Genomic DNA, 25,005 nt, shown 5'->3' with positions numbered 1-25,005 from the left:
GGGAAGAGAACGATGCGGCATCATAAGGAGAGGGATTGGCTATTTCATAGTCTTTCGCGGTATCACCACACAGTTTATTCTTTATCTCAAAGCTCATAAATTGTAGGCATTGTTGAGAAGTGTCGATGTCTGGCAGATGTGACACAGACTACCCATGATCAAAGCCGCAATGATGTGCTACCGTGTCAAACTACTCCTTTTCAGCGTCGAGGTATCTTTCGGGTTCAAATCTGCTTTCGGGTCCAAGTCTGCGACCTTGACGATGCACTGATTCATAAAATGCATCGTGGGGGGGATCGAGCATAAAAAGGTCCGGCGGCTCTTCCGTTGTCCGGCTTGAACAGTTGAAGCTCTCCACAATCTTGGTCCTCAGATCGTTACGTTGCAGGAGGATGTCACGGAAAGGCTCGAAGACGCGTTCACGTGCCAGCTTGCAGATGTCGCCGTCGTCGACATTCCGATACTTGATTGAACACAAGCGAGGATGAAGACTTGCACATGCTCGATAAAATTGCGAGGTCTTGTCGTTCGAATCAAGGGCTTTCTTTCGGAGAATTGTGAGCGAGTCGAGACGTGCAAAAAGAGGAAGGAGCTCGGGTGTCGCAAATGTAGATCTGGCGGAAATGAAAAGATGGCGTGCATGTTGAGCGCCCAGAAGAAGCTTGTAGAGAGTGGCGATATTTGTCCTCGGTTCCGCATCGCTGAGCGATAATATGCTGCAATTTGTCTCGGAGTAAGATTTGCCGTCATACACGGGTGGCGTCCCAATCACATACCCCTGTTCGTATCCACCGTTAAACTGTACAAAGATGGCCTTTGCACGCTTAAAGAGGACTTCGTAGTATTCTGGAGAAGAAAGGTTTGAGCCTATGACGAGTGACAAAGATGTTAGACTTGCCTTCCAGCCGGTCTTCTTCGTGCTCAAGGAGGAGACCGAAAAAGTCGAGCGACTCAAGCTCTCCCAACTTGTCGACGACTGCTTTTGGTATGCCTGAGACATGGTTATCAGCGAAAATTGCGGTCTATGAACGTGGCTCACTTTAACCTACTCGTCACGTTGCTCATCCAAAAAAAATTGCGGAGATTGACCAAGGCTCCAAACAGATCCTCGAGATACTCGAAAAAGACGGCAGGCGATGTCACCTCAGGGTCAAGGCCCTTACAATCAGGCCCTCTGCCGAGGTTCACACGACCATAACCACAGACGAATTTATCACCGCTTAGTCGATAGATGGCATCCTCAGTCGGGTAAGTTCGCGCCTCTGCATCGTAGTAATCATCGGGGTACCCGTAAATAACCCCATTGCTCAGCCATATGTCTTTGATACCTCGCTTCTTCGCCACCTGACAGAGCATGCAGCCATCTATTGCGTCCGGAAAATGTCTTTTTCCTTCGTCGGAGTAGCTTGGGTCAATGGAGTCGTCTCCGTCCGTGCCGATCTTGCAGAAGTGACCATCGCGGTGATGTGACGAACTTAGCGCCGGTTGTTTGACAAGCTTTGTACGGTCTTTGAATGCCAAGTCTAGTGCATTCCACGGCCGCCACGGCTGGAGCTTGTCCTGAAAGGTGGGGCAGAACTCATCGTACCTAGAGACGCCCCAGCGAAAGTTGATGCTGACCACCTTTGCTGCGAGGTCGGGATAAGTGCAAAACAGAGATCGTGCATGGCGGAGGTGCACAATTGTGCCGATCGTGAACTCTGTCGGCCAGAATAGCTGCCGCAGACGTCGATTGACCCATGCCAGAGTGTAGTCAGGGACCAAAAAGGAAGGCATGTATCCCTGTTTGCTTCCCTTCCTCCAGAGCAAGTCCACGTAAGAGTGAATGAGGCTTGTTCGAGATCGGCGTCAGAAGGCATCAAATGGCTGTGAGATCCTGTGATGTACTCACTACAGCAGCTCGTTGGGTAAGTCGGTAAGAGTCACCATGGTGGTTTGCGAGATGAACAGGAAAGCGAAAGCTCCTCGTGCAAAACAGCTTCCTACACTGCCTCACCTCCACGAGGTCGGCTTTTCGATTCATCCTAGAGTGCTCCAGTGCCTTTTGGCACTAAGAAAGACATAAATTAAAACCATATTCGTACTGTACAGTACTTTGAATTTAATTGAATTCGAACTTTTGGGCGTCGATTTCCCGTCGCTCAGCAGGCCTCTGATGATACGCTTGAATCCTGCATTGCAATTGGATTCGCGACGCCCTCTTCGACACAATTAGGGCATTTGAGGAGGCGATCTTGCACCGCAAGGTCAGCGTTCGTTATTTGTGATTCTTTACCAAGACTGCTCCTTCGTCAGAATACGACTGTTTCTTTACAATAATTGTGATTTGTGACTAAGTCTCCCTCTATGACTGAAAACGGACTTATAAATCGTGAACAGCGACCGCATGGTCATGGGCGTCTAGATTGACGATGTTGCACAAAACAGCTCGTTCTGTACCGCTCATTCCAAAAGCTGAAAAGGAGAGAGGGACCAGGTCGAAAATTCCCCTGGGTATCCTCATCTATATTCTCCTCAACGCTCCAGCGCGCTGCAGAGCCGGTCTCTTTTTACCAGCGCAATCTTTTCCAGCATCGAGGCGTCTAGCTAGCGATCCTTTCGTTTTCACAATCTTCCCGAACCTTCTCTCCCACCGCAGGTCGGCACAATATCTCGTATCATGAAGCTTTGCAAGCTTCGCCTCTTCCTTTTTTTGCTTTTCAAGCTATCTATTTTATCTTTCGTGTATGCTATCGACGACGGCGACTGCCATGACGTGTTCAGCCCAGCCTGCAAACAAGACGGTAAAGACTCAAACCCGTCAACCCTGTCCTCGCCACCTCCTTCGTGGTTCTCGACTCCCATCACCTTCACCTCTCCTTCACCTTCGCCATCTCCGCCAGATGATACACCGCCGGACGACAATGAATGCTACGACGATGGTGACGCTGCAGACATTGGCGACCCAGATGACGATGGCACCACCAACGACAATGTTGACAACAAGCTCTCAAACAATAGGAGAGCAGGGGCTTGTACCAAAGCACAGAGAACAGCCCAAAGGGCTAAGTCCGGTCAAATTTGCGAGGGTTACGGCACAAGTGCTACCTCACCGGCCATACAATTACGATCGAAGGTTGTTACTCAGCCCACTTACGCACAGAGCTGCGCAGCCGCTAACCAGGGGAACCAACCAAGCTTTGCTCTCTACTATAAGCTCACGACTCCCAATGATATTGATGGCAGTGAGTTGTTAGAAAGCTTCATTTGGTGTTTCTCAGCTTACCCCATTTTTTCTATGCAGGCCTCAAAGATATGGCGGGACCTTGGAAACATAATGGTGGAATCCTCTCCATAGCAAACACTGGCCAATGCGATCATCTTGTGTAAGTTTATGATAATACCTTGAAAGCTGCTTTTTCTTACTTCTTTACCAGTGAGATCCAATGGATCAAGAAACGGATGGACGAGCTGGCCGACACGGCCGCAGCAAGTGACAGCAAGACTTTCCCCGACAAAAAAGCGGTCTGGGATAAAATGTGTGACAGAATTCGTGCAGATACAGAAGACGATTCTAAGATTCCGGCGGTCGCCTTGAGAACGGCACTCAACGCCCCTACCAACTTACACGGTATTCCATCGACTGTCAACCTAGCGAAGGCGCAGGCCGTCGCCAACGTCCTCAGGGAAAAATCCATCGCGGACTGGGCTGTAGACGGAGTGAACAGCCGCAACTACAACAAAGCGACCTCGGGAGTGATCGCGTGAGTGATGAAGCTTGGAACTATCTGTTGACACTGGCTGATGATCCAGAGTAGCTATCTGACCGACACAAGAATCGTTGATGGACAAAACGATATTAAAGCATATACGGAGATTGCCGGCAGTATTCAAGACGTTTTGGCGAAATATTTTGAAAGCGATCCCATCTTTCCAAAAGATGGCTCGATTGACTGGAGAAAGCAGATCAAGGCTGACCACGACCAAATTATTGCTGGTCTCCAGGCAAAGCTTCCACAAATCCAAGATTCATACAACACGTACTGCGACAACCTAAACGTTGCCGATGTGGGTCGCTTCTTGCAGTAATAGTAAACATTGACTTAATATTTACACCTGCACAGAAAGCAAATCTCAAGCCAAAGTCTGACGACAACGGTTGCTGTGACAACAAATCCTACTTTGAAGACCAGTCATCTACGTATGTTCAAAGTCCTGGGAGCCCAAAGAGACAGCAGACGTACAACGATGCGCACCAAGACCCCGACTACGATCCAGCTGACCCGAACAGCTGCTGCGACCCGGAATTCTACTGCTGCCCTAGCGAGACCTCCAAGCGTGGACTTGGCGTCAGGCGCAGCTTTGCTGGCTCACTCATGTGGCTGCTTGAGGCAAGACAGCAGAATTCAGACCAATGCCAAAAGAAGAGAGACAAGGACAACGGAGCTGTGGCGGATCCAACGAAAGAGAACGAAAAGCCCGATACGGATGAGGTAAACAAGCTTGCTGGGCCTGCTATCGAAGCTCTCAAGGCTCTGAAGAGCCTCCCTCCACCACTTGCGGCCGCTATTCCCGTCTTGGTCGACCCTACAGTTGGTTTGCTACCTTTGGTTCCCCTTCTCGCTGTGCCCACAGCGCATGAAGCCAGGGACAAGATCAAGGCGCCCTTTGAAGAGCTTGTCAACAAGGCTTTCATTCCCTTGGCGGCAGCAACCGACGACGACGCTCAAGCGGCCTGTGGGAAGACCACAGATGCGCTCAAGGATATCATGAAGCAAGTCAATATGAAATACAACTTGCGGCCGTGCGGAGTGGCCGTCATTGTGCCTTTGTCTTCGACTCCGTCTTCTTCTCCGTCTTCTACTCCGTCTCCTACTTCGGCACCCACCTCGACGTCGCCTTCGTCAGCTCCTCCAGTACAGAGCACAGCTCCACCGGTCGGTCGCGATCTTGAGATGGCAATGTTGTCATTTCCAATGATATCGGTCCCCGACCCAAAGATCACCTGCAGCAACAACCATGTAAGTAGTCCTGTGGTCCTGTGACTGAAAGGGCTAGGCTGATGGATGACTTCTGCACTACCGTAGGCGGGTTGGGCTGGGGATTGCGCCAATATCATGCCACTTTTCCACGACGACAAAGACCTTCCGATCCTCGACAAACAGAAGAACAAGATCATCTGTCAAAACACGTGCTGTGTCATTGCCAAGCACAGAGATGGAGTCGACGACCTCAACGCAGGTGACCTGGCCAGATGGGGCAGCAACGCCAATCTCTTCTGCAATGGACCAAACGAGCAGACGTGGATCCAGGGCACCGAAGAGGGATTTAAGTCGCCAGGTGGGGGAACATACAAGATGTGTCTGAGCAACCACGAGTCGGCAAACACGTGCAAGTGAGACGAGTCCTTTGCTGGACAAAGCGCTGTCTTCTTCAATACTTTCCTTTAGTAACGAGTGTGTGCTGAATGCAACCCAACCGGGAAGGTGCAATCTTTCGATGTGGATATAGCTTCTTTCTTCTTTCTTCTTTCTTCTTTCTTCTCTGATGTATCGAAATGCTCAGAATCTCGGACCGTGCTTTTCTTCCGGCTCGACGTCTGCCAGAGTCCTCTCTTGGTGCTCTTGTTGTAGTGAGCAGTGGTTACCCATCTCCTTTTGCTCTCGCGCTCACGCACAGCCCAGCGGTGAAACCACACCCACTTCTGTAGTACTCGACCGACTCCTCGATTCCCTCGAGGATCTCCGCGTCCCGTGCTGGGGTCAGATGACGAGTAAGATAGAAGACGAGCGGGTCGGATGCTTTGTGCGCCGTCGTATCGCCATCGGCAACAATGATCGGCAGCCAGCTCGCGGGCGGGCCGCTTCCATCTAGTCCTTCGTCCATCACGCGATTATCGCCAAGACTACTTTGGCAGTGTTAATCAGACTCGGAGGCCCATGCTAAATGCGGGGCGCAAAATTAGTAAGCAACAACAGAAATTAGAGTATCACCCGATTCCTCCCTCTTTTCTCCAAGCGCAACACACCTCTTGGCTCAGCAAAGGGTATTTCTACTCCTAAACGCTTTCTAGTCGCACTCCCCCAGCCCACAGGACCACTGCACGCTTCACATCTTCACATAGCCCTCAGTAGCAACATGTCCTACCTCACCGCTCCCTTGCACCCGCGTGCTGGGTTGACACTTCCATCAGACACGATAGTCGGCATTCCTGCCATTGCCGCTCTCAACCTGGCTTCATCTCTGGTCGATGCGCTGGAGAAAAAGTTAAAAGCAGGACATAGCGCAAAAGAAGAAGCCGATGGTGAAGATGCCGCACAAGATCTGTTCGAAGACTATAACGACGTATGCACCACGCAACATTCCATCGATCCCGCCACATGGGCTGCTAATCGTGCAAAGGAAGGTGAGTGACATACCGAAGAGAAGGGGGATATAAAGGGTCTGATCCGGCCTCAAATCCAGGTCGGAAAGCGGAGCTAGAAGAGACAAACGCGACGACACAACAACGCCTTGAACAATTTCTGCAACTTGCGTTCGTGCCCAAGGCGAAGTACGTGATTGAGGATGCCATCAAGCTGCACAAGGAGACACGCCCTGAACGAGCAGAGGACGCCGCGCAACGACGAAATGAAGATGCGCTGCTGGACTTTATCAGTCACCTCAGCATTATTGAAGGTGGTTTCTACTTGCTGAAACAGTGAAGGTTCGATCTTAGATGACGCAATTCGCGCAATCGCATTTCTTTGATTCTGTCGTGACATAGTGCCCTGTGACCCATCTCGTCGTTAAGCCACTTCATGACTGGTACAGATGGCTTCACAATGGCTAAGTATTGAACCTCAAGCGCGCAAAGGTAGGGTGTATAGCTTGGAATGCCGCCAGCTAGGAAAGAAGTGTCTCACTGCGTGTGACTGGCCTCGGCGGTTGCGCATTGACCGTAACTGGTCTGTTCGTATCCCTCCGACTACAGATATTCGGGAATTCACTCAGCTTCAGTAGTAGAGGGAGGTCTCATCATCGGCTGCTCACCGTTGGTCGAATATCACGCTCGAAGATGGCCGTCGGAAGAGACATGGTCACGCACGCGTTCGGAGTGCTGCTGTATGTCAGCATGACCCAGACATGAAGCACGAGCGAGACTCACTCCACAATGGCAGCGACGTGGGCGTCGACGGGCGCAGCGGACAAGAGCAGTATGGCTTGCTCGGTCGTGTAGCCGAGCTTGCTCAAGAAGGCAATGCAACTTCTGGCAGCGCCCTGTTCCTCGACTGAATCAGCAAATGTCTCCTAAAGGGCCTCGAGGCCGATTTACCTTGAAGGCGAGCGTTGCATCCATACTCTCTTGTTTGCCGGTGCCATTGTGGAGGTCGACTGAAATGCCCTGAAAGACGAGCTGGGGGGAGGGTGAGCATATCTCTGGACGAGGAACTAGGAGTACACACCTTCTCAGCATAGATCGGGTCGATCGGCGAGGGCAGAAAGATCGGCATGGTCATTGCAAACTTCTCGACGCCGTTCTTGATGAGGTCGACTTTCAGCGTGGTGATTCCGGCCATCTCGATCGCACCACAGAAGCTGAGCTCGCCATCGCCTTGACTGAAGTGCAGGTCGCCCAAACTCAGGCCAGCGCCACTGACGAAAACAGGAAGGAAAGCGCGGCTGCCGCGGCTGAGATTCTTGATGTCCATGTTGCCGCCATTCTCCCGTGGTGGAATGGTGCGCGCGCCCTCGTTGTAGATTTTCGCTCGCAGCTCGTCGTCGATGTCCTGTCCGACGTATGCACCTTTGGGCTCCGGAGCCAGCGCGACGGGAGGGACGCACTGGCACCCTGCCTCGTCGCGATGAAGATCGATGAGGCCTGTCTCTCGACGGTTCCATTCCAGCAGGAGCTCCCGCGACGGCATGGTCCCCTGTACAGAAATTCGCGGTCAGATTGGCTCGAGCAATGAATGAACCAACCCACCATCAAGCCGGGATGCGGAATACCAGCAAATCGAACACCAGGGATGTGGCGCGAGGTGGCATAGATGCCTTGAAAGTCCCAGATAGCTTTGCAAGCCTTGCTGTCGAGATCTTTCGCGAACAGTCCGCCGCCATTCGCCTTGTCAAATATGCCGGTAAAGCCCCACGTACAATGGGCAAAGGGCTGTACGTCGAGGATGTCAACGACAAGGACATCGCCGGGCTCGGCTCCTTCCACTCGCAAGGGCCCGCTGAGATTATGGATCCTGGTCAGGTCGACTTGGTGGATATCGTTTGCGTCGTCGGTGTTCTTGATCTGTCCGCCCGTCCATTCGTGCGTCTCCATCTGTCGCATCAACATCTAGGGTAAGATCCAAGCGAGATCGTACATCGCAGCACACTCGCCTTGAAGATGTCTCCGGGTTGCACTGTCGCAATCTGGTCGTGGCCATTCTGGTTCAGCAGGCAGACTGGCGAGAGACAGAGCGCAGACGCACCATGGGAATGTCGGGATGCCATCGATTGTGAACATCTTTCTGACCTACGACGGACGAGTGGGGATCGATGGACACCAAGGTTGGGATCTCCCCTCCGTGTACCTTCTGGGCTTGCATGGTTGGGTTGCGATATCCTCACAGCTTCCCTTGTCCGGCCTCTTTATATGCTCGATTGATTGATTACCCGATGATCATGGGTTCGTGCGAAACAGATGGCCCGGATAAGCGCAATTTTGACCCTTCGATAGGCTAAAAACGTAACACGTTATCTTTCGTGCGGGGCAAGATAAGCGTCGCGCAGCGTGCATGCGCTCACGCTCGAAGCTAGTGAGCCCACGCTGAAGAAAAAGAAGAAAAAGGCTTTAGACTCATCAACCATGGCGCCTTCTCAGAACGACCCTAAGGTGGAGCTCTATCCACTTGGCGACTTTGCGTTGCAGTCTGGGGAGGTCTTGGCCGATGCACACCTGGCTTACCGCACGTATGGCGATCCTTCGCTGCCTGCCATAGTCTATCCGACGTGGTACAGTGGCACGATCACGGCGGGCAACGAGTGGCTAATTGACACAGAGGATCACCCGCGGAAAGCGCTGAAACCGTCTCAGTTCTTCATCGTCGTCCCTGCGCTGTTTGGCAATGGCGAGTCCACCTCGCCCTCCAATGCGGGTCCTGACATGCCCAAGACGACATTCTACGACAACGTGCGCGCCCAGCATCTTCTGCTGACAGAGAAGTTCAAGAAGAAAACGGTCATCGTGCTTGGGTGGAGCATGGGTGCCGCCCAGGCCTTCCAGTGGGCGAGCCAGTATCCAGACATGGTCCGACTGGCGGTCCCCTTCTGTGGCTCCGCTCGTACATCACCTCACAATTGGGTCTTCCTTGAGGCCGTGAAAGGTGCAGTCACGACAGACACGGTCGGATACGCAGACGGTCGGTATATGGAAGTCCATGGCTGCCAGCCCTTGGCTGGCCTCCGTGCTCTCGGGCGTGTATACGCTGGATGGGGATTTAGTCAGACTTTCTATCGAAACGACGGCTTCAAAAAGCACTTTGGAATTGACGGGCTCGAGAACGTCATGGTGCACTTCTGGGAGGCCTGGTCGACAAGCAAGGATGCGAACAACATGCTGCACATGCTGTGGACATGGCAAGTGAGTCGTGACTAGTACTATGAAAAGAATCTTCTCGCTGAGAAGAGGCCCTTTCCTAGCACGGAGACATCGGCGCTCAGCCTCTGTATGCGGGAGACAGCAAGCGAGACGTGCCAGTCACGGAAGGAGGACGGCTGGGTGTCCGAGGCGAGGGCATGTCAGGCCTTGATGACCGGGACGAAGCAGCGTTCAAGCGCGCACTCTCCGGAATCAAGTGTCCAGTCCTCGTCATGCCGTGCTCTCAAGATCTCTACTTCCCGCCCGAAGACAGCCTTCTCGAGGTCAAGGCAATCGAACGAGCTGCATTCTGCCCCATTGAGAGCGAATGGGGTCATTGGGCGGGCGGGCCTGGAGACAGTATCGACGACGCACAATTCGTCGACGAAAAGATCTTCGTGAGTGTCACAAGCGCTTATCGCGACCGGAGTTTCTAACGCTCTTCTGGTCACAGGCATTCTTCCAGGAAAATGGTCTTGTAAACAGTTGATGGGTCATAGCGATTGTCTCTTCTAGCATGTTTGCGAATGGTCGATCGAATGCAAATCTTTGGATGCGTGTCTGCGCACTTCTTCGAGTCTCTTTGATTTGAGAGGGTAGAAAAGCTAGTGCGAAGATGCCATCGCTTGTGATATCATGTTGTTGGCGCGTTGCGAGGACCAATGCACAAATGAAAACCAAACTGAACAAGCGCGTAGCGCGGAAACGATTGCGATTCTATCATCGGGCTCAAAACGCTTTCTTTTTCGGAGCCGACGTCGGCTTAAAGATAGAGGAAATGTCGGCCAGAAAATCGAAGCCGACGTCGGCCACGAGATAAGCGCCAAAGTCGAAGCCGATGTCGTCCGAAAATAGAGCTCTGTCTTCCACGCCCGATCTTGGCTAGGCGTCAGGGACAATCGTCTATAAAGCCCCGGCCTGAGCCGCACACGCTCTCACCTGAAACATTCTCGGACCGTGATTGATTGCTTACCGTGATGACAATCGCCGACAGCTTCTTTGTCCCTCTGGAAGACACCGAGCACTTTGACAAGGATGATGCAACATGCCCACAGTTCTTAGTGAGCAAATCTCGCGGCTTTCTACCGCGCCAGGACCCGCTCGCCGAACTGCCAGCGGACTTCGCTACATTGGACAGCCTCTTGAAGCGCATGACCGTCCTACAGCCGCAAGATCGCAATGGCGACCGTTCCATGGGGCTGCTCGGCACGGGCGACTTCGGATCGGCGGTTCTCAAAGAGCTGCAACCGGAAGGCCGCGAAGTGCAGGCGGTGCGCGCCGCAATCGCCAAAGGCGACTCGAGACTGATCAGCGCTCTTTTTCGGGACTACTGCTTTGCGACTTCGGCTTATCTTTTGGAGCCGGTTGATGTTGCATACCGCAAGACAGGAAGGTATGCGCCAGGGCGTAACAGGCTGCCTGCCCAGTTAGCGGTCCCTCTCAAGCTGCTGGCCGACGAGCTTGGACATTTCCCATTCATGGAGTGAGTGCCCGTTCTTTCTTTCTTCGCCCAAAACCACCACCTGACGTACAACAGATACGCCTCGAGCTACGCATTGATGAACTATCGAGTCAAGGACGACGACTATAAGGGATTCGCAGGAAGATACTCATTCGAAAATCTCGAGCTCATTCGTGCATTCCAAGACGCAGATGGCAGTGAGAAAGGCTTCATGTAGGTATCAGAGTGGGCAGCGTTCTGTGTATACAATGTCTCACGGTCAACACAACGCCACGTCAGCCTGGTGCACGTCGAGATGGTGTCGTTTTCCGGGCAGCTGGTGTCGGCGACAGAAGCGGCCATGCTAGCTGCGTCTCAAGACGACATGCCCGCCTTCGAGAGCCATATGCGAAGGATGCTGGAAACATACCGCAAGATTCAAGTGAGCATGGAGAGCATGTGGAAGCGCAGTAAGCCCCAAGATTATCTGAAGGTATGTCGATCCTGCTAGTGCAAACGCAAGTCTGTTTCTAACGAGTCTTGTGTGATTATCGCGCGAAGCTCCGTTCGTTCATCTTCGGAACTGGTCCCAAAGACACCAATCCCATGTTTCCGGAAGGCGTAGTGTACGAAGGCGTAGACACCAAGCCAATGCACTTTCGAGGCGAGGTGAGAGAATGCAGACACGTTTCAAAGATCTACTGCTAACCTCGCCGTCTTGCAGAGCGGTGCAAACGACCAGCTTGTTCCTCTCGGGGACAATTTCCTGGAGATCACCAAGCACCAGTATGTGTCTTTTTTCCTCTTGTCGGAGTATAGTCTGACAGCGTCTGATTTGCAGCCCTGATAATGATCTGACAAAGATCCTGCGCGAGTTCAGAGAATACCGTCCCGCCAGTGGGTAGTTGTGCGAACAGGAGCTTGATCTATTCTGACTCCTCATGTCGCAGCTCATCGCAGCTACACCGCAAGCCTCGAAATTCGGGCCTCCGAGATTGGGATCCGATCCCTGGCAATGAAGACTAGCCCGCTCAGCAAAGCGCTATACATCCTCTTGGTCGACCAGATCCGCGAATTCCGAGCTCGTCACTGGCGTTTTGCCCAAGCCTACATCATCAAAGCCACCAAGTTTCCGTTGGCCACAGGCGGGAGCGAGATGGCACGGTACCTCCCGAACAATCTCAAAACCGTCTTACGAGTCCTCGATGAGAGCATTTCGGAATGGTCTCAACTGGACTTTGACAGCTTGCAGAGTCTAGGCGCGGACGAGACGCTCCTGGCCGAGATGGTGGAAAGGGTAATTCGCGCAACTGACTACCAGCGCCAAGAGCTGGCTCAGGAAGTCTCTTTGCTGCAGGAAGAACGACGCAACGACCCGGACAGCGGCATGCTCGACGCGAAGGCGGTACGCCAGCTCGTTGTTTAGCGCGGAATCTGTAAAAGCAGGTTCAAGTGAAAGAAACAAGTCAATCGAATACGTCAGAGGAAGCGAGCAGTACGATGATCTATCAAAACGGCCCTTGATGTTGACGAAAACATTTGGATCTAAATGCGGCGTCCTGGCGTGATAACCATTGAAAGGTCCGCACCGAGTTCTTCTGGACTGTCGTGAACAGAGGGATGACTTTTTGAATTAGATGTCGATTTCGTGGGCTTATGTTGATCAATCTTTGAAAGTTAAAGCACAGAATTCGGTGCCGTCGATCCATTTGAGGTCCTCGTAAAGCCTGATGTGCGCAGAAACATGTGCTGGAAGAGACAGCGCACAGCAACACATTACAACAGAGGCTTGCAACGACGGCTCCTAGGCCTTTCGGTTGTGTAGGTCAAGTGCTCGAATGGAGGAAAGGAGTACTTACGTCAGCGTCTGCTCGGTGTTTTGGTTCGGGATATAGAAAGGCGCTGCCGCTAAGGAAGTCGGGAATCTAAAAAAGTCGGGAATCTTCGCACGAAGTGTGTGAATAAGCTGTTTCCCGACGCTCCGCAAGTCCGGGAAAGTCCAACAGATTGCGGGGTAGGACACATGCAGCTGTAACGGGACAACCTGACAGAATCGTGTCACTGACTGTGTTGTCAAGAGGTCGCACCCTTCTTCCTCGGCTATCGACCGGTGGAGCTAAGATCAGACCCACACAAGCACGGCTCGTCATAAAAGACAGTCTGCTGTTCCGAGGCTGGTCCTCTAAGACTCCAGTGCTGCGTAGCCAAGCCAACCACCCCCTTGCAAGACTTCAACAACATGCGCTCACTCTCTGCCCCTTTCACCGTGCTCCTCGCCGCTCTTCTGGCTGACAAAGCCACGTGCGCCTTCCAACAGACGCCAACACTCGGTTTCAACACCTACAACGCAGCCTCCTGCACGGTCAACGACAGCTACGTGACCGACACCATCAATGCATTCGCCGATCAAGGCTTTGCGGCCATGGGCTACAGCCTCTTCCAAATCGACTGCGGCTGGCAGCGTAGGGACCGGTCTCGAGATGCCACAACGGGCGCCATCAACGTGAACAACGATGCTTTTCCCAACGGCATTAAATCGCTGACAGACCTGGCTACCTCGCGCGGGCTCAATTTTGGCCTATATTCCGATGCCGGGTTGTTGGCTTGCGACCCGACAGTCCCCAGCCCCGTTTTGGGCTCTTTGGGTCACGAGGCTGCTGATGCCAAGCAATTTGCTGACTGGAACGTCAAGACTGTCAAGTACGACAACTGCTATGCCGACAGCACGGACGCAAGCAGTGCAGCACCCAAGGCGGCTCGCACCGACTTCGTCACAAGGTACCGACCGATGACTGATGCGCTGCGCGAGAATGGTATCGAAGGCGAGTTGGTCTGCCAGTGGGGCGTCCCTTTTAGCGACGACGGTGTCCTCAAGGGTCCCATCGACTGGACTCGCGACCTGGCAACCTCGTTTAGACTGTCGGATGACATCAGCGACTCGTGGGACAGCATCTATCGGATCTATAATCAAGCGATCTACATTGCCGAGCAGGACAAGACGGGACCTGGTTTCCATGCCGACGCTGATCTGCTCGAGGTGGGCAACGCCGGCCTCTCGCTGGCCGAGCAGCAGTTCCACTTCGCCTACTGGGCAATGGCAAAGTCGGCTCTGATGGTGTCGACAGACATAGTTCGGTCGTCGGAGCAGACGCGGGCGATTCTGCAGAACGAAGGTCTGATCGAAATAAACCAAGACAGCGTGGGCAAGCCAGTCAAGCTCGTCCAGCGTTGGACCGATGACCGAGATCTGCACATCGGACCGCTCGCCAACGGGGACCTCGCCGTACTGGCCTTCAATGCGCAAAGCGGCCGACAGACGCTCAACATCGACTTTGCTGCGCTCAACGTCACGCAAGCCGACGTCGTCGATCTCTACTCGGGTGCCACTCGATCTGCCGCGGCCTCGTATGGAGCAGATGTCGATGCGCATGGGGTTATTGCGCTGCGGCTCAGCAACGTTATCGGCGCTGCTCCTACCAGTCCTGCTGTCACCTGGTTGGAGGCAGAGAACGCAGCACGTGAGGGAACCGTCGCTGTTGCGCCCTGCAGTGGATGCTCTGGTGGCGAAAAGGTGGGCGACATCAGCGGTTACGGCAACAACCTCATCTTCAACAATGTCGAGGCTAGTCAGTCGAGCGTCACCGTTCTGTTCGACTATGTCAATTGCGAAATTGGCTATCTGGGCAACGGTCTAAACGAGCGAAAGGCACGCATCGCCGTAAACGGTGGCGATCCTCAAGATGTCAACTTCCCAATCACTGGGTACAGTTGGGACGGTGACGTCGGCCACAACTTCCGCGTCCAACTGTCTGGCTTCAATGTCGGCTCGTCCAATTCGATCCAGATTTCAAGCCCCAGCAATGCTCCTGACATTGATCGAATTGGAATTGTCGCCTAGAGTGATAGCGATCAGAGCTCATCTCACATGCTGCCGCACATCTGTCAGGACTTGTTGCCTTGTATAATTCAAAGAACCAAATATGACAGTCGCAGAAGCGAAAGAGCGAGAAGTGATGGTCCATATTGCATTTCGGCTCAGCAGTTACATTTTTAGAAGCGCCCTTGAATTTTTGTATTTCTGCACCTTCTGGACCGCGGCGGTCACCGATGACAAGTATCTCACGCTCAGAATGCTCGTAAGAATGAGCCGCTCTTTCCCAAACGTCTAGAGACTGAAGAAACTCGATCCGAAAAGGGTGCGGGTGTCGTCTGCGAGCGCGCCCAAAGGTGGTGAGGCCAGGCCTGTCTCAGACGGCACGGCGACACCTGTGCATCCGGTCTGCATCTCCAGGTCCATGGCAAACGCTGGAACGGGTTCCGTTGGCAGCTGGTCCATCCTTCCTACAGTGTTGAACCAGCCATTGATTGCTGTAGACGGACTTGCTGCCTCTTCGCAGCCGAGCGGTACTGCAGCAGCGTTCAGTACATCCTCCTCGAGATTTCTGCAGCTGCCCATCCACAGGTCGCTGAGCTCTGTGCTTGCGCCTGTCGAGCCGGGTGATGTGGTGAGGCAGGGCGTCGCGCTCGTCCCGCGGTCCGATCTGTCTTCGTGTCTTGTCGCAGGAGCCTCCCGGCACCAATCACCGATGATGGGGTGTCCAAAAACTTCTTCAGTCCCGGAAAGCGCAAAGTTCCATGCAGTGTCATGATCCAGCATGGGCGAAACATTGCCTGCTTGAAGTGCGTCCGATAAGCGGCGAGGGAGTTTCTCGTATGTCGGAGGAACGTCGTATGAGCGGCGTGGGGATTCACAAGTCGGAGTGATGCCAAAAGCATCCAGGTACTCCCGCGAAGGAATTATCCGCATCGTTGAAAGGTGCTGTAGTGGATAATCAGCTCCGAGAGAAGCTGAAGAGAGCTGAGAAGACGAAGAAGCTGCAGAGGAAGCTGAAGAGAAATGATAGGGCGAAGAAGTCAAAAGAAGATGAAGAGGAGGCGACCGTGCTTCAGCCGGGCCACAAGCAAGAGAGCTAGACGACGCTGCACTGCAAATACTTGACGTGCGAGACAGAGCTGTGCTTCGCGCCGAGTCTTCTGGCTGAATGGCCGCCAATTTTGTGGGGTTGGCGAAACACCGGATCTTCATTTTCTTTTTGTCTTGGCTGTTGCCGCCCACCGTCGATCCATCTCCCTCCTGCAAGCGCTTTCGTCGACAGTCTCTCGAAGATGAAGACCTTGAGCCAAGCTGTCGATCCACAGGTGCTTCATGGAACTGTTGACTGTCGGGCTGTGGCGCTCCTTCGTAAGATGGGAAGCACTTCTTTCGAAGGGCAAGCGACATGTCGTCTATGCGAAAGAGGCAGTCTGTCTGCCGCCTTGCGCAGCCCCGGCAGACTGACTGGCCGGGAAGTAGATGGCATTTGACCTTCCTCACTCGGCTGAGTTCCGGGCGTTGTACCGTGAGTGGTGAGCAAGAAGCCGTCAAGCAAAACCAAAGCTAAGACTCACCAGTCCTCACAGGCCGATATCGGTCTTGTCCGTCTTTTGCGTGTCTCTTCCTCTGCTTTTGCTTGGAGAGTCGAGAGCGTACCAGAAGAGTGCGCGAACGGCAATGAATGGGAGACCATGGAAGGCGAAGACTTCACTTGCTTGCTCATTGAATGGACATGGGGATGAGGATCATTAGGGGCGTCCCCAGGCCGCTTTTCTTCAAGCCCGTCCCTCTGCTTTGTCTCGTGCCCTGAGTCTTACAAGAACGGGCGCGGAAAAGCCGAACATGCTCCACAAAGCAAGATCGGCAATCTCCTGCGCGACAGCACTTTAGCGCCGGGAATCTCCAAGCAGCGAAGTGGTGGCGTCCCTTTTTTATTTTTGGGGACTACGGGCACGTGAGCTGCAAAAGCATGCGAACCTCTCGACTTGCCCGGGTCTACCTCTTCTTCGCGCCCAATCCGCTCTCCTGTACTCGCCTGCTTCAGGTCGCCTGCCCGTGCTTTTGCAGCGCTTGTCAAAACCGTTAGTATTGGCTCGCCAATTGAGATCGGGATCATAAAGACAAATTTGGCTTTCAAATCGATCATGGAGTGCAACAAGACCGGTCCAGAGGCGAGACAAGCCAAGAGGTGCATCACAAAGAGAGCAGTCTAAAAGCCGGTCAATAGGAATGTGAGAGATATAGCCTAGTGGTCAATGAAGTTGATCCTCGAGCCGTCCTCCTCGACGGAAGAGGTGAAGCCGTACCACTCCCCTGCAAATGACAAAAGATCAGCTCAGGCCGGGCCTTGAACAAACAAGAGACTCACAGTTAAGGTAGCCGCCGTCGCCCTTGCCCTTAAAGTAGCCGCCCACGTTGCTGCCGTACACTTCATAGCCCACCGTTCCGCCAATCTGGATGTCGAGCTCGTAGTGGGCATGTCCCCAGTCCGCACCCTCGGCGCCATTCCACTGGTATTCGTGGTCAGTGTGGCAGATGACGTAGTTGTGCTCGTCGCCCCACGTTTGGCGCATGCCATCGATCATGTTCTGTGCGAAACGCGCGCGAAGTTCGTCGTCTGCCGCCTTGCCTTCGGTGATAGCATTGGCCAGTTCGGCAACGGAACCAACGATATCAGCGTAACCCGTTTCGAAGCGCTTCTCGACGCCCTTTTCGGCCGCAGGCGCGGCAGAGACGGACTGGCAGACGAGGGGCACAAAGGCCGCGGCGGCGAGAGCGAGGCTGGAGAATTTCATCTTGCCAAGAGCGGTTTGAGGCGGCTGAGGCGAAGGGCAGGCTTTGAACTGGAGAGGCTTGTCTTTGGGTTGACGAGAAGAATACGCGGGTAATCTGTTCAGCTTTTATACCCTTCTGTGTTCTTCTTCTCCAGCTTCTTCGTATGCGCATGCCGTACCTCTGTGTCGTTTCGGGCGTACCTCTATCGATAACAGCACGATCGCGTTTGCTCTTGCATGACGAGGACAGAGTTGCGCAAATACCAAGTGATGCAAGATGTCCACGATCGTCGGAGGCAAGACTTGGCGCCCTCGGGAGATTCGTCATCAGCATGAATTGGCGTCAGCGGGAGAATCGTCACCAGCAGGAATCAACGTCCGTGGGAGAATAGTCACAGGCATTAATTGGCGTCTTCAGCATCAATCGGCGTCTTCGGGAGAGCGGTGCTGTCTCATCGTCAGGAACAAGTATGCTGGCTCGCTCTTTTGGGTGTTGTCGCCACGAACAAGACGACAATGTCATGCAAGTCGTCATCATAATCTCGGAGCCTAGATGCTCTAGGAACGGAAAAGACGCCCTACAATGAAGCGCCCTTAAATCGCAATTTCAGATGACAGCTGTTGTGCCCCTCTTGGATCCGGGCCCATCGAATTTCTCGAAGTCGGAAATGTCGAAGATGCGGTGCCTTTTACACCCAAATTAGTCTGAAAGACGCGTTCCTCATTTTGTCTCGTTTTCCTGGGTGCAGCACACTCGCCTCGATCGGAGGGCCCTGATGGTTTTTTTGCTCTGTACTGATGTTCTCTCGTTGTCAAGCCGTGGGCCAAGGCAAGCCAGGAGCGGTGGGTAAGAGCTATAAAAGCTCCACCGTGCTCGCCCCAGCGAAACCTCACGATCTTCACCGCTCTTGCCCCCGCCACACATGTTCAGATTCGCTTCCACCGTTCTCGTTATTGCCCTGGCCATCTCTTCGCAGAGTGTCTCTTGCTCTCCCCTGAGCGAGAAGCGTCTCACCGTCGAGAACGTCAAGCGCCAGAACCTGCTGCCCAAGTGTGGCACAACGGGCGATGCTACCCTCTCCGACTGCCGCGCTCTCCTAGACCAGTGGCCAGCTTTCGGAAACTTTGACGCTACTTGCACGTACAGCGTCACGCAGACGGCATACAACCCCGCCTGCCTTGGAAATTGCTGGTGAGTGGAACGGATATAGCTGCGACAGAGCCCCTCCCTGACCCCTCAATCCACAGTGTTTACACGACGCAGAATCAGATGCGTTGGAACAACCGTGATGACCCGAACGACGGCGCGGACGTCAAGAGCGCAGTACAAGCCCTGCTGGGCTGTGCAAGCGAAGAGAAAAACTCGGTCAATGGTGTCGTCACCCTCGATGAGGACAAGGGCGAGAGGGTGTGCATCGGCGACCGCGCCGCTTGCGGAGACTGCTTCTCCGACTAGATTCCATTGTCCCTTTCCTGGATTTGAAATGCCACAGATTATGCTCTCTCTTGCCAAACGAAAGTCTTGCAGCTCCACTTTCCCACAGTGTTCTTGGAGGACTTCTTTCATCCTGCGCGATCCACTGGAGTCCGCGTAGCTCTTTGCTATGCCCAACCGACTTGGATAATACAACTAGCTGTTTGCTAGTGCAGCCTCTCTTCTAGAGCTTCCTCTGCTGGCCAAAATAGGATCAACAAAGCAGGGAGTTTCCCAGTTGAACATGACGAGGCTGACTGCTCAAAGCATGCATTAACACAACCATCGATCACTTGCCGTGCCTGGAAGGACGCTACGCTGCCGTCGTCCGCGTATCCCGTCCTCAAGAGCCGTCGCCATCGGCGTACCTTGTTCTGAAATATTCATAGTAAACGCCGATTGTGGAAGAGGCTCTTCGGGACTTGTTAGTTCCCAGAGCTATGCGTTAATTCTTCGGAAGTCGGCATCGCATTGCTCTGGGGAGTCTTACAGTGATACCCTCTGCCCTGCCCGTTCTCCGTCATCGTCGGTCAAAGGAAGCTTACGAGAAACATCGTTCAAGCGTTCAAGCGCAGTCGTCGATACTGCGACTCCCGATCAGAACTTCGTGTCAAGCATCATATAATGTATCGTTTGGGCAAACAAGCGGCGAGAGGACCGAAGTTGTACTTGGATCCTGCGCTGCACTATGCGAGAATGTAGAAACACCGATACTTTGAAGAGAGAACGTGCCTGCGTATGCAGTCAGCGCTCCCTGTCGCAATCAATCGATCAGCGGAAGTCTCCGTAAATTACTTCCGACCTGACGCATTGGAAAGGACTTGGCGTCCTGCGACGGCGTGCCACCCAGATTTCGTTTATTTTTGGCTTGGAGTGACGCGTTCCTGTGCTCACCAATGGCAAGCTGCGCGGGTCATCCTTGCAAAACAGCAATCTGCTCGCCCTGTTGAGCAAGGAAAAGGATCGCAGTAGAGAGATGAAGGCTCGCAGTGGGCTATAAAAGGCAGGCCAAATTTGTACACTCATCAGTTTCATCAACAATCTTCGGCCTCAACATCATGCAGATCAAGCAGATCGTGCTCGCACTTCCCTTCGTCGCCTCTGTGGCCAAGGCTGCTTCCACTGGCAGAGGCGGAATCCTCATTGCTCGCGACGATGCCATCCGCTCTGGCCTCTATGTTCGTGAAGACCCGCCTGAGGATAAGCTGACATGCGGCACGGCCGGTGATGCACCTCTTGCCAAGTGCAAGCAGATTGTCGAGCAGCGTCTCCCCATCGGCGTGAGTCTACAGTTCAAAGTTTCGAGTGGGGTGTAGCTCACCCGTGTTTTGTGGACCGTAGCGAAGCAACACTTGCAATGTCGGCATTGGCGGCTCAAAGAACAACGTGCTCGTCTGCGCTGGCACTGACGGTGGTGACGGCACCGACGACTGCTGCGTCTACGCTTCCGAATCTGACCAGACGGACGACTACATCTACTCGTCAATCCAGAAGGTAATCGATGGCTGCGGCGCCCCGCAAAACCCTGACAAGGAGGGTGGCACGGTCAACGGCCGCTTCCAGGGTTCGGCAGGCAACATCTGCGTCGCCGACGGAAACGCGTGCACCGACTGCAACACGTAATTTCGGTCGCTTCCTCTTCTCACACGACTTCATCGATGCTGCTCCTCTCTCAGCCGGCTTCCTTGCTCGGCTGATCCTCCTCCGCCCCCTTCCTCCTCTGCAGCTGAGCCTGGCATTTTGCTCGGTGCTTCTCGTTCCTTCCTCTCATTTTTATTCTCATCAATGACCAAGCGTCGTCTCTCATCTGAATGCTTTTATGCTTTGAAGCGACTCTTGGTTGACCTTGAAGTAGACTGTGGACCAAGTTCGCTCCGACGATGACGAATCGTTTCCGTGAGAAACACTTAGAGATTGATCTACCGCTCGGCGAAATACACTCAATCGACTAGATGGGGCCTTGGTCGACTGATGTCCACGTGGGCATCGAACTCCGCGTGTCAATTCGCTGGGAGGTTGTCTCCCATTTTTTTTTTTTATTTTTTTTTTTTTCCTCTCGGGAGATTCCATCCATCGGATCGCGATTCGCGGGTTTCCATACACTCTCCTGCCTTTGCCGTTCCTGCCTGTGCCTTGAATCGTCTGGTTGACCATAAGTTCCGTCAACAACTGCCGACACGCTGTACCAACCTAACCCCAGCTTGTGCGATGATGTTTCGCTCCAGAAGTCCATCAATTGGTCGTCGCAGCCGCCGTCCAGGGCAAGAAGGAGGTCGCTGCTGACTTCCTGCAAGGTCACTCAACGCAGCGCTGCAGGAAAGGACACATGCGAGGCTGTAGAGTCTATCGCAAATGCCAAAGGCCACTGCCGAGAGCAAGCTCCTTGCCAGTGAGAGCGAAATGGTGCGATTATATCGTCCCACTCGCTCCCAGGTTGTAAATCGTCATCGCAGCGAACTTCAGTCGCTTGCTAGGAAAGGGGTTTGGTAGGAGAGTGGTCAAGCCACTGCATCAGCGAGCCAGGCACAGCGCTGCGCGGAGGGATCTGACCCCGCAAATAATCTTCAGCAGCAGGAAAGGAGGGTAGCGGGAGTTGACGTGTGAAAGATGGATTGGCCAGGGTCTAAAAAAATCTGGAGTCGAAAAAGGCCCGACACGCTCGGAAGTTGTTTTGCAATTCCCGCTCAGAGAGTGGAGAGGGAAAAGATATAAGTTGAGGTCGAGCGAGGGCCGGTGCGCTCGAGTCCCGCGACAACCATGTACGTGCCTGTGGTCCTCTTGCTGGCCAGCAGCGCCCTCGTCTCGGGCGCGGCCATCGACAACGTCAGCCCACAGGCCTGGACTGCGCTGTCGAGCGCCGTGCAAGGACGACTGTACACCGAGACGCCGCTTGCGAAGCCCTGCTATGCGCTCTACAATGGCACGCTCAATACCCCTGACGCAGCACAGTGCGCGCAAGTGATCCAGGGCTACAAGACCGACACCTACCTCGTCACGCAGCCCGGCGGCTACCTCAACACCAACTGGGGCACCTGCCAGGCCAATGCACAGGGCTGCAACCTCGACTATACCGCGCCGGCGATCCCTGCCTCGGGCGCCAACTGCTTCCAGGGCAGCGTGCCCTCGCGCTACATTGATGTGAGACGCTACCAGGACGTCCAGGCTGCCCTGGCCTTTAGCACTGCGACGGGCGTGCCCCTCGTCGTCAAGAACAGCGGACACGACTACAAGGGTCGCTCGTCGGCGCCCAACTCGCTCAAGCTGTGGACGCACAACCTGCAACCGGCCATTACACTGAAAAAGGCATTTGTTGCAGCAGGCTGTGCGGCGTCTACGGCGACGACCGCCGTCTCCTTTGGTGCCGGACAGGGCTTCCTCGGTCTCTACCAGTTCGCCGAGGACAACAACATAACCATCGTAGGCGGCTCCTCGCCCACCGTGGGCACGGCCGGCGGGTGGATCACCGGCGCCGGCCACTCGTCCATCTCCAACACGCTGGGCCTTGGCGTGGACAACGTGCTGGAGATGCAGGTCGTCACCGGCAAGGGTCAATACCTGACGGCGAGCCGGTGCCAGAACGCGGACCTGTTCTATGCCATGCGTGGCGGTGGCGGCGGGACGTTTGGTGTCATCATGTCCATGACGACGCGCGCCCAGCCGCGCCTCAACCTCCAGGTGGCCTACATTCGGTTTGTCTCGGCGAACCTGGACAGCGTACGTGGGTTTCTCAAGGTTCTCATCGAGAACGCGCGCTCGATCGCACAGGACGGCTGGGGTGGATACATTGAGCCAGCCGCCATGTCGACGCAAGCCAGTGGCCTGGTCCTCTTCACGCCCAAGCTCAACAACGCTGCGGCCAAGGCAAGCATGAAGAATGTCACCGACTACGTTGCAGCGCTGACTAGCGCCAACGTCATCCTCAACAACGAGGTGGACGAGGGCGGGACCTTCTTCTCCGCCTACAACAAGTACCTCGTCCCCAACGAAGAGCTCGTCGGTCTGGGCACGGCGATTGGCTCACGATTGATACCCACGGCCAACTTTGTCGGAGCGGCGAACCAGCAGACGCTCCTCGACGCTCTGATGAATGTCGTCAACACGGTGGAACAGCCCTTCCCGCTGGCTGAGCCGCTCCTCTACACGTACGGCGCCCCGCTGCAGTTTCTCGTCACCACGCCGTACAACTACAAGGATGACGGCACCAGCGCCGTGACGCCGGCCTGGCGCAACAGCCTCTGGCACGTCTTTATCAACTCGGCCTTTTCAAACGAGGCAAGCGCCACCGAGATCTCCGCCGCCTTTCAGCGCTCTCACACGGCCGCCGACTTTCTCCGCAAGATCACGCCCACGTCGGGCGCCTACCTCAACGAGGCCGATGCCTTTGAGCCCGACCCCATCAACTCGTTCTGGGGCCAGACCAACTACAAGAAGCTGCTCTCGCTCAAGTCCAAGTTTGACCCAAAGAATCTCCTCACGAACCACCAGGCCATTGGATGGAATGCCAGCGACCCGCGGTATGCCTGCTATCCCCCGGCTCCCAGCAGTACCCTGTAAACTACCCGCAGTATTCATTGCAGCAAAAGCAAATGAGAGAATGATGCAGATCGAGTCGCTAGAAGAGCAGTGAGGGCAAGCGCGCGTGTCCTTGGCATCTGACCTTGACGCAGCCACCATACTGTACTCGACCCTGTCCTCAATTTACTACTATTGACTGTTGAAGGTGATCACCGCTCTATTCGTACGTTTGACGTTTTCGTTCACGCACAGGTCTCCCTCTAAGCTTAGCCCTCTTTGCATGGAAGAAGAGGACTGCGAGATCAGGGCGCGGCTACTTTCGCTCTTGAAGCAAAGTTTCTTGAACCGCGTTTGCGAAGTCGTACTTCGGCTCGAAGCCGACAAGTTTGTTGTCGTTCTCTGCACGCAGCCCATCACCATCGTCAAACAATGCCAAGTGCCAAGCGATTTCGCCTTGCTCCGAATCGCTGGTCTGCGTTTGTCTCGCATCATCCGCGCTTGAGCGGGTCATAGTCCACTGTCGCCGCGTCCCATCGAGTCTCTGCGCCTCGGCGAAAACGTCGTTGAATGTGGCTCTGAACGATTCGACATAGAGCCAACGACCTGTGCCTGGCTGTGGGATCGGAATACGGGATATGGCGAGCTGTACAAAGGCCGCAACATCGCGCAGGTGTGTGAAAGTCACTAGCTTATCACCGCGCCCAGCCCAGCGAATTGTGCAGCTTTTCGCATCGATTCCATGGACCGAAGAAAGCATCCATGACGTAAAGAGCCCGTTCGAAAACGCAAACCAAGGCAGGCCGAGCTGTCTTACATGGTAAGAAGGTGCTCGTTCCTACAACAGACCTTGGCACCCACAGTGTTCAGCTCTTCAAGAAGGTCGTACTTCTCCTTGATCATTGGCGGGTTCCGCTTTGGGTCTTTGAATCGTGGGTTTTCGTAGTCGAAACCCCACATGCTGGGCACAAAGAGCTTGACGCTTTCCCGCTTGGCAACCTTGGCCAGAGCGACTTGGTAAGCAAAAGCTGGGCCACTCAACGTCGAAATGACGATGTCCGTACCGCGAATGGCCGATTCCAGCGACTTCTCGTCCCTGTAGTCGACTTGCACAATCGTGGCTCCAGCTTCCTCGACGGAGCGCACCGACGGATTTTGGCTGCCTTGGCGTGTCACTGCTCGCACTGAATAGCCATGAGACAGGAACTCTTCTACGAGCGGCCTGCCGATCTCGCCAATGCCAAAGACGACGACGGATCTGAGGTCGTTTCCCATCGTGCTGGATTATGTGAGAGTAAGCAAGAAGGGCCTGTCCTCCTCGGCGTCACTCCTTTTGTAGCA

The 25,005-nt window shown here is 54.2% G+C and overlaps 14 protein-coding genes across 14 annotated transcripts; 8 read left to right on the top strand and 6 right to left on the bottom strand.

Annotated features, from left to right (window-relative positions):
* Positions 1-55: 55 nt before the first annotated feature.
* FA10DRAFT_270000 (hypothetical protein) lies at positions 56-1,937 on the bottom strand. Its single transcript, XM_025522961.1, has 5 exons — positions 1,892-1,937; positions 1,050-1,831; positions 899-991; positions 777-846; positions 56-716 (listed from the first exon to the last, which is right to left on the bottom strand). The coding sequence occupies exons 1-5, from the start codon at positions 1,927-1,929 to the stop codon at positions 191-193; spliced, it is 1,509 nt and encodes a 502-aa protein (XP_025374122.1). The 5' UTR covers positions 1,930-1,937; the 3' UTR covers positions 56-190.
* A 3,035-nt stretch (positions 1,938-4,972) lies between these two features.
* Positions 4,973-5,458, top strand: FA10DRAFT_269998 (hypothetical protein). Its single transcript, XM_025522960.1, has 2 exons — positions 4,973-5,000; positions 5,067-5,458. Exon 2 carries the CDS (start codon positions 5,097-5,099, stop codon positions 5,376-5,378), a length of 282 nt encoding a protein of 93 aa, XP_025374121.1. The 5' UTR covers positions 4,973-5,000; positions 5,067-5,096; the 3' UTR covers positions 5,379-5,458.
* Positions 5,459-6,117: 659 nt separating this feature from the next.
* Positions 6,118-6,683, top strand: FA10DRAFT_289499 (hypothetical protein; the record flags this gene model as incomplete). Its single annotated transcript, XM_025524300.1, has 2 exons — positions 6,118-6,385; positions 6,445-6,683. The coding sequence occupies 2 exons, from the start codon at positions 6,118-6,120 to the stop codon at positions 6,681-6,683; spliced, it is 507 nt and encodes a 168-aa protein (XP_025374120.1).
* A 53-nt stretch (positions 6,684-6,736) lies between these two features.
* Positions 6,737-8,630, bottom strand: FA10DRAFT_246141 (Acetamidase/Formamidase). The gene is made up of 8 exons (XM_025519393.1): positions 8,442-8,630; positions 8,350-8,382; positions 7,946-8,290; positions 7,425-7,892; positions 7,295-7,375; positions 7,127-7,239; positions 7,012-7,078; positions 6,737-6,946 (listed from the first exon to the last, which is right to left on the bottom strand). Exons 1-8 carry the CDS (start codon positions 8,556-8,558, stop codon positions 6,881-6,883), a joined length of 1,290 nt encoding a protein of 429 aa, XP_025374119.1. The 5' UTR covers positions 8,559-8,630; the 3' UTR covers positions 6,737-6,880.
* Positions 8,631-8,818: 188 nt separating this feature from the next.
* Positions 8,819-10,154, top strand: FA10DRAFT_256793 (homoserine acetyltransferase family protein; the record flags this gene model as incomplete). Its single annotated transcript, XM_025519823.1, has 3 exons — positions 8,819-9,592; positions 9,652-9,987; positions 10,044-10,154. 3 exons carry the CDS (start codon positions 8,819-8,821, stop codon positions 10,077-10,079), a joined length of 1,146 nt encoding a protein of 381 aa, XP_025374118.1. The 3' UTR covers positions 10,080-10,154.
* A 335-nt stretch (positions 10,155-10,489) lies between these two features.
* FA10DRAFT_269995 (hypothetical protein) lies at positions 10,490-12,732 on the top strand. The gene is made up of 7 exons (XM_025522959.1): positions 10,490-11,072; positions 11,127-11,264; positions 11,331-11,523; positions 11,592-11,699; positions 11,755-11,816; positions 11,872-11,927; positions 11,981-12,732. Exons 1-7 carry the CDS (start codon positions 10,567-10,569, stop codon positions 12,454-12,456), a joined length of 1,539 nt encoding a protein of 512 aa, XP_025374117.1. The 5' UTR covers positions 10,490-10,566; the 3' UTR covers positions 12,457-12,732.
* Positions 12,733-13,030: 298 nt separating this feature from the next.
* FA10DRAFT_297980 (glycoside hydrolase) lies at positions 13,031-14,928 on the top strand (the record flags this gene model as incomplete). The annotated part of the gene is made up of 1 exon (XM_025524554.1): positions 13,031-14,928. The coding sequence occupies exon 1, from the start codon at positions 13,270-13,272 to the stop codon at positions 14,926-14,928; it is 1,659 nt and encodes a 552-aa protein (XP_025374116.1). The 5' UTR covers positions 13,031-13,269.
* A 267-nt stretch (positions 14,929-15,195) lies between these two features.
* Positions 15,196-15,687, bottom strand: FA10DRAFT_289494 (hypothetical protein; the record flags this gene model as incomplete). Its single annotated transcript, XM_025524299.1, has 1 exon — positions 15,196-15,687. One exon carries the CDS (start codon positions 15,685-15,687, stop codon positions 15,196-15,198), a length of 492 nt encoding a protein of 163 aa, XP_025374115.1.
* A 1,547-nt stretch (positions 15,688-17,234) lies between these two features.
* FA10DRAFT_235151 (hypothetical protein) lies at positions 17,235-17,489 on the bottom strand (the record flags this gene model as incomplete). The annotated part of the gene is made up of 1 exon (XM_025519020.1): positions 17,235-17,489. The coding sequence occupies one exon, from the start codon at positions 17,487-17,489 to the stop codon at positions 17,235-17,237; it is 255 nt and encodes an 84-aa protein (XP_025374114.1).
* FA10DRAFT_202330 (hypothetical protein) lies at positions 17,438-18,224 on the bottom strand. Its single transcript, XM_025518459.1, has one exon. The coding sequence runs from the start codon at positions 18,010-18,012 to the stop codon at positions 17,578-17,580; it is 435 nt and encodes a 144-aa protein (XP_025374113.1). The 5' UTR covers positions 18,013-18,224; the 3' UTR covers positions 17,438-17,577.
* A 500-nt stretch (positions 18,225-18,724) lies between these two features.
* On the top strand, positions 18,725-19,134 carry FA10DRAFT_224303 (hypothetical protein; the record flags this gene model as incomplete). The annotated part of the gene is made up of 2 exons (XM_025518604.1): positions 18,725-18,870; positions 18,927-19,134. Coding segments are annotated over 2 exons (354 nt in total), but the record flags the coding sequence as incomplete, so codon positions are not given.
* A 722-nt stretch (positions 19,135-19,856) lies between these two features.
* Positions 19,857-20,913, top strand: FA10DRAFT_304782 (hypothetical protein). Its single transcript, XM_025525396.1, has 2 exons — positions 19,857-20,432; positions 20,494-20,913. The coding sequence occupies exons 1-2, from the start codon at positions 20,211-20,213 to the stop codon at positions 20,773-20,775; spliced, it is 504 nt and encodes a 167-aa protein (XP_025374111.1). The 5' UTR covers positions 19,857-20,210; the 3' UTR covers positions 20,776-20,913.
* Positions 20,914-21,909: 996 nt separating this feature from the next.
* FA10DRAFT_256789 (FAD-binding domain-containing protein) lies at positions 21,910-23,706 on the top strand (the record flags this gene model as incomplete). The annotated part of the gene is made up of 1 exon (XM_025519822.1): positions 21,910-23,706. The coding sequence occupies one exon, from the start codon at positions 21,910-21,912 to the stop codon at positions 23,704-23,706; it is 1,797 nt and encodes a 598-aa protein (XP_025374110.1).
* FA10DRAFT_269993 (NAD(P)-binding protein) lies at positions 23,691-24,958 on the bottom strand. Its single transcript, XM_025522958.1, has 2 exons — positions 24,526-24,958; positions 23,691-24,472 (listed from the first exon to the last, which is right to left on the bottom strand). Exons 1-2 carry the CDS (start codon positions 24,937-24,939, stop codon positions 23,981-23,983), a joined length of 906 nt encoding a protein of 301 aa, XP_025374109.1. The 5' UTR covers positions 24,940-24,958; the 3' UTR covers positions 23,691-23,980.
* Positions 24,959-25,005: the final 47 nt, after the last annotated feature.

Source organism: Acaromyces ingoldii (genome assembly GCF_003144295.1).
Source record: "Acaromyces ingoldii strain MCA 4198 unplaced genomic scaffold FA10scaffold_9, whole genome shotgun sequence".
NCBI lineage: Eukaryota > Fungi > Basidiomycota > Exobasidiomycetes > Exobasidiales > Cryptobasidiaceae > Acaromyces > Acaromyces ingoldii.
The sequence above is the reverse complement of the archived record's forward strand: the minus strand, read 5'-3'. Positions and strand labels throughout refer to the sequence as shown.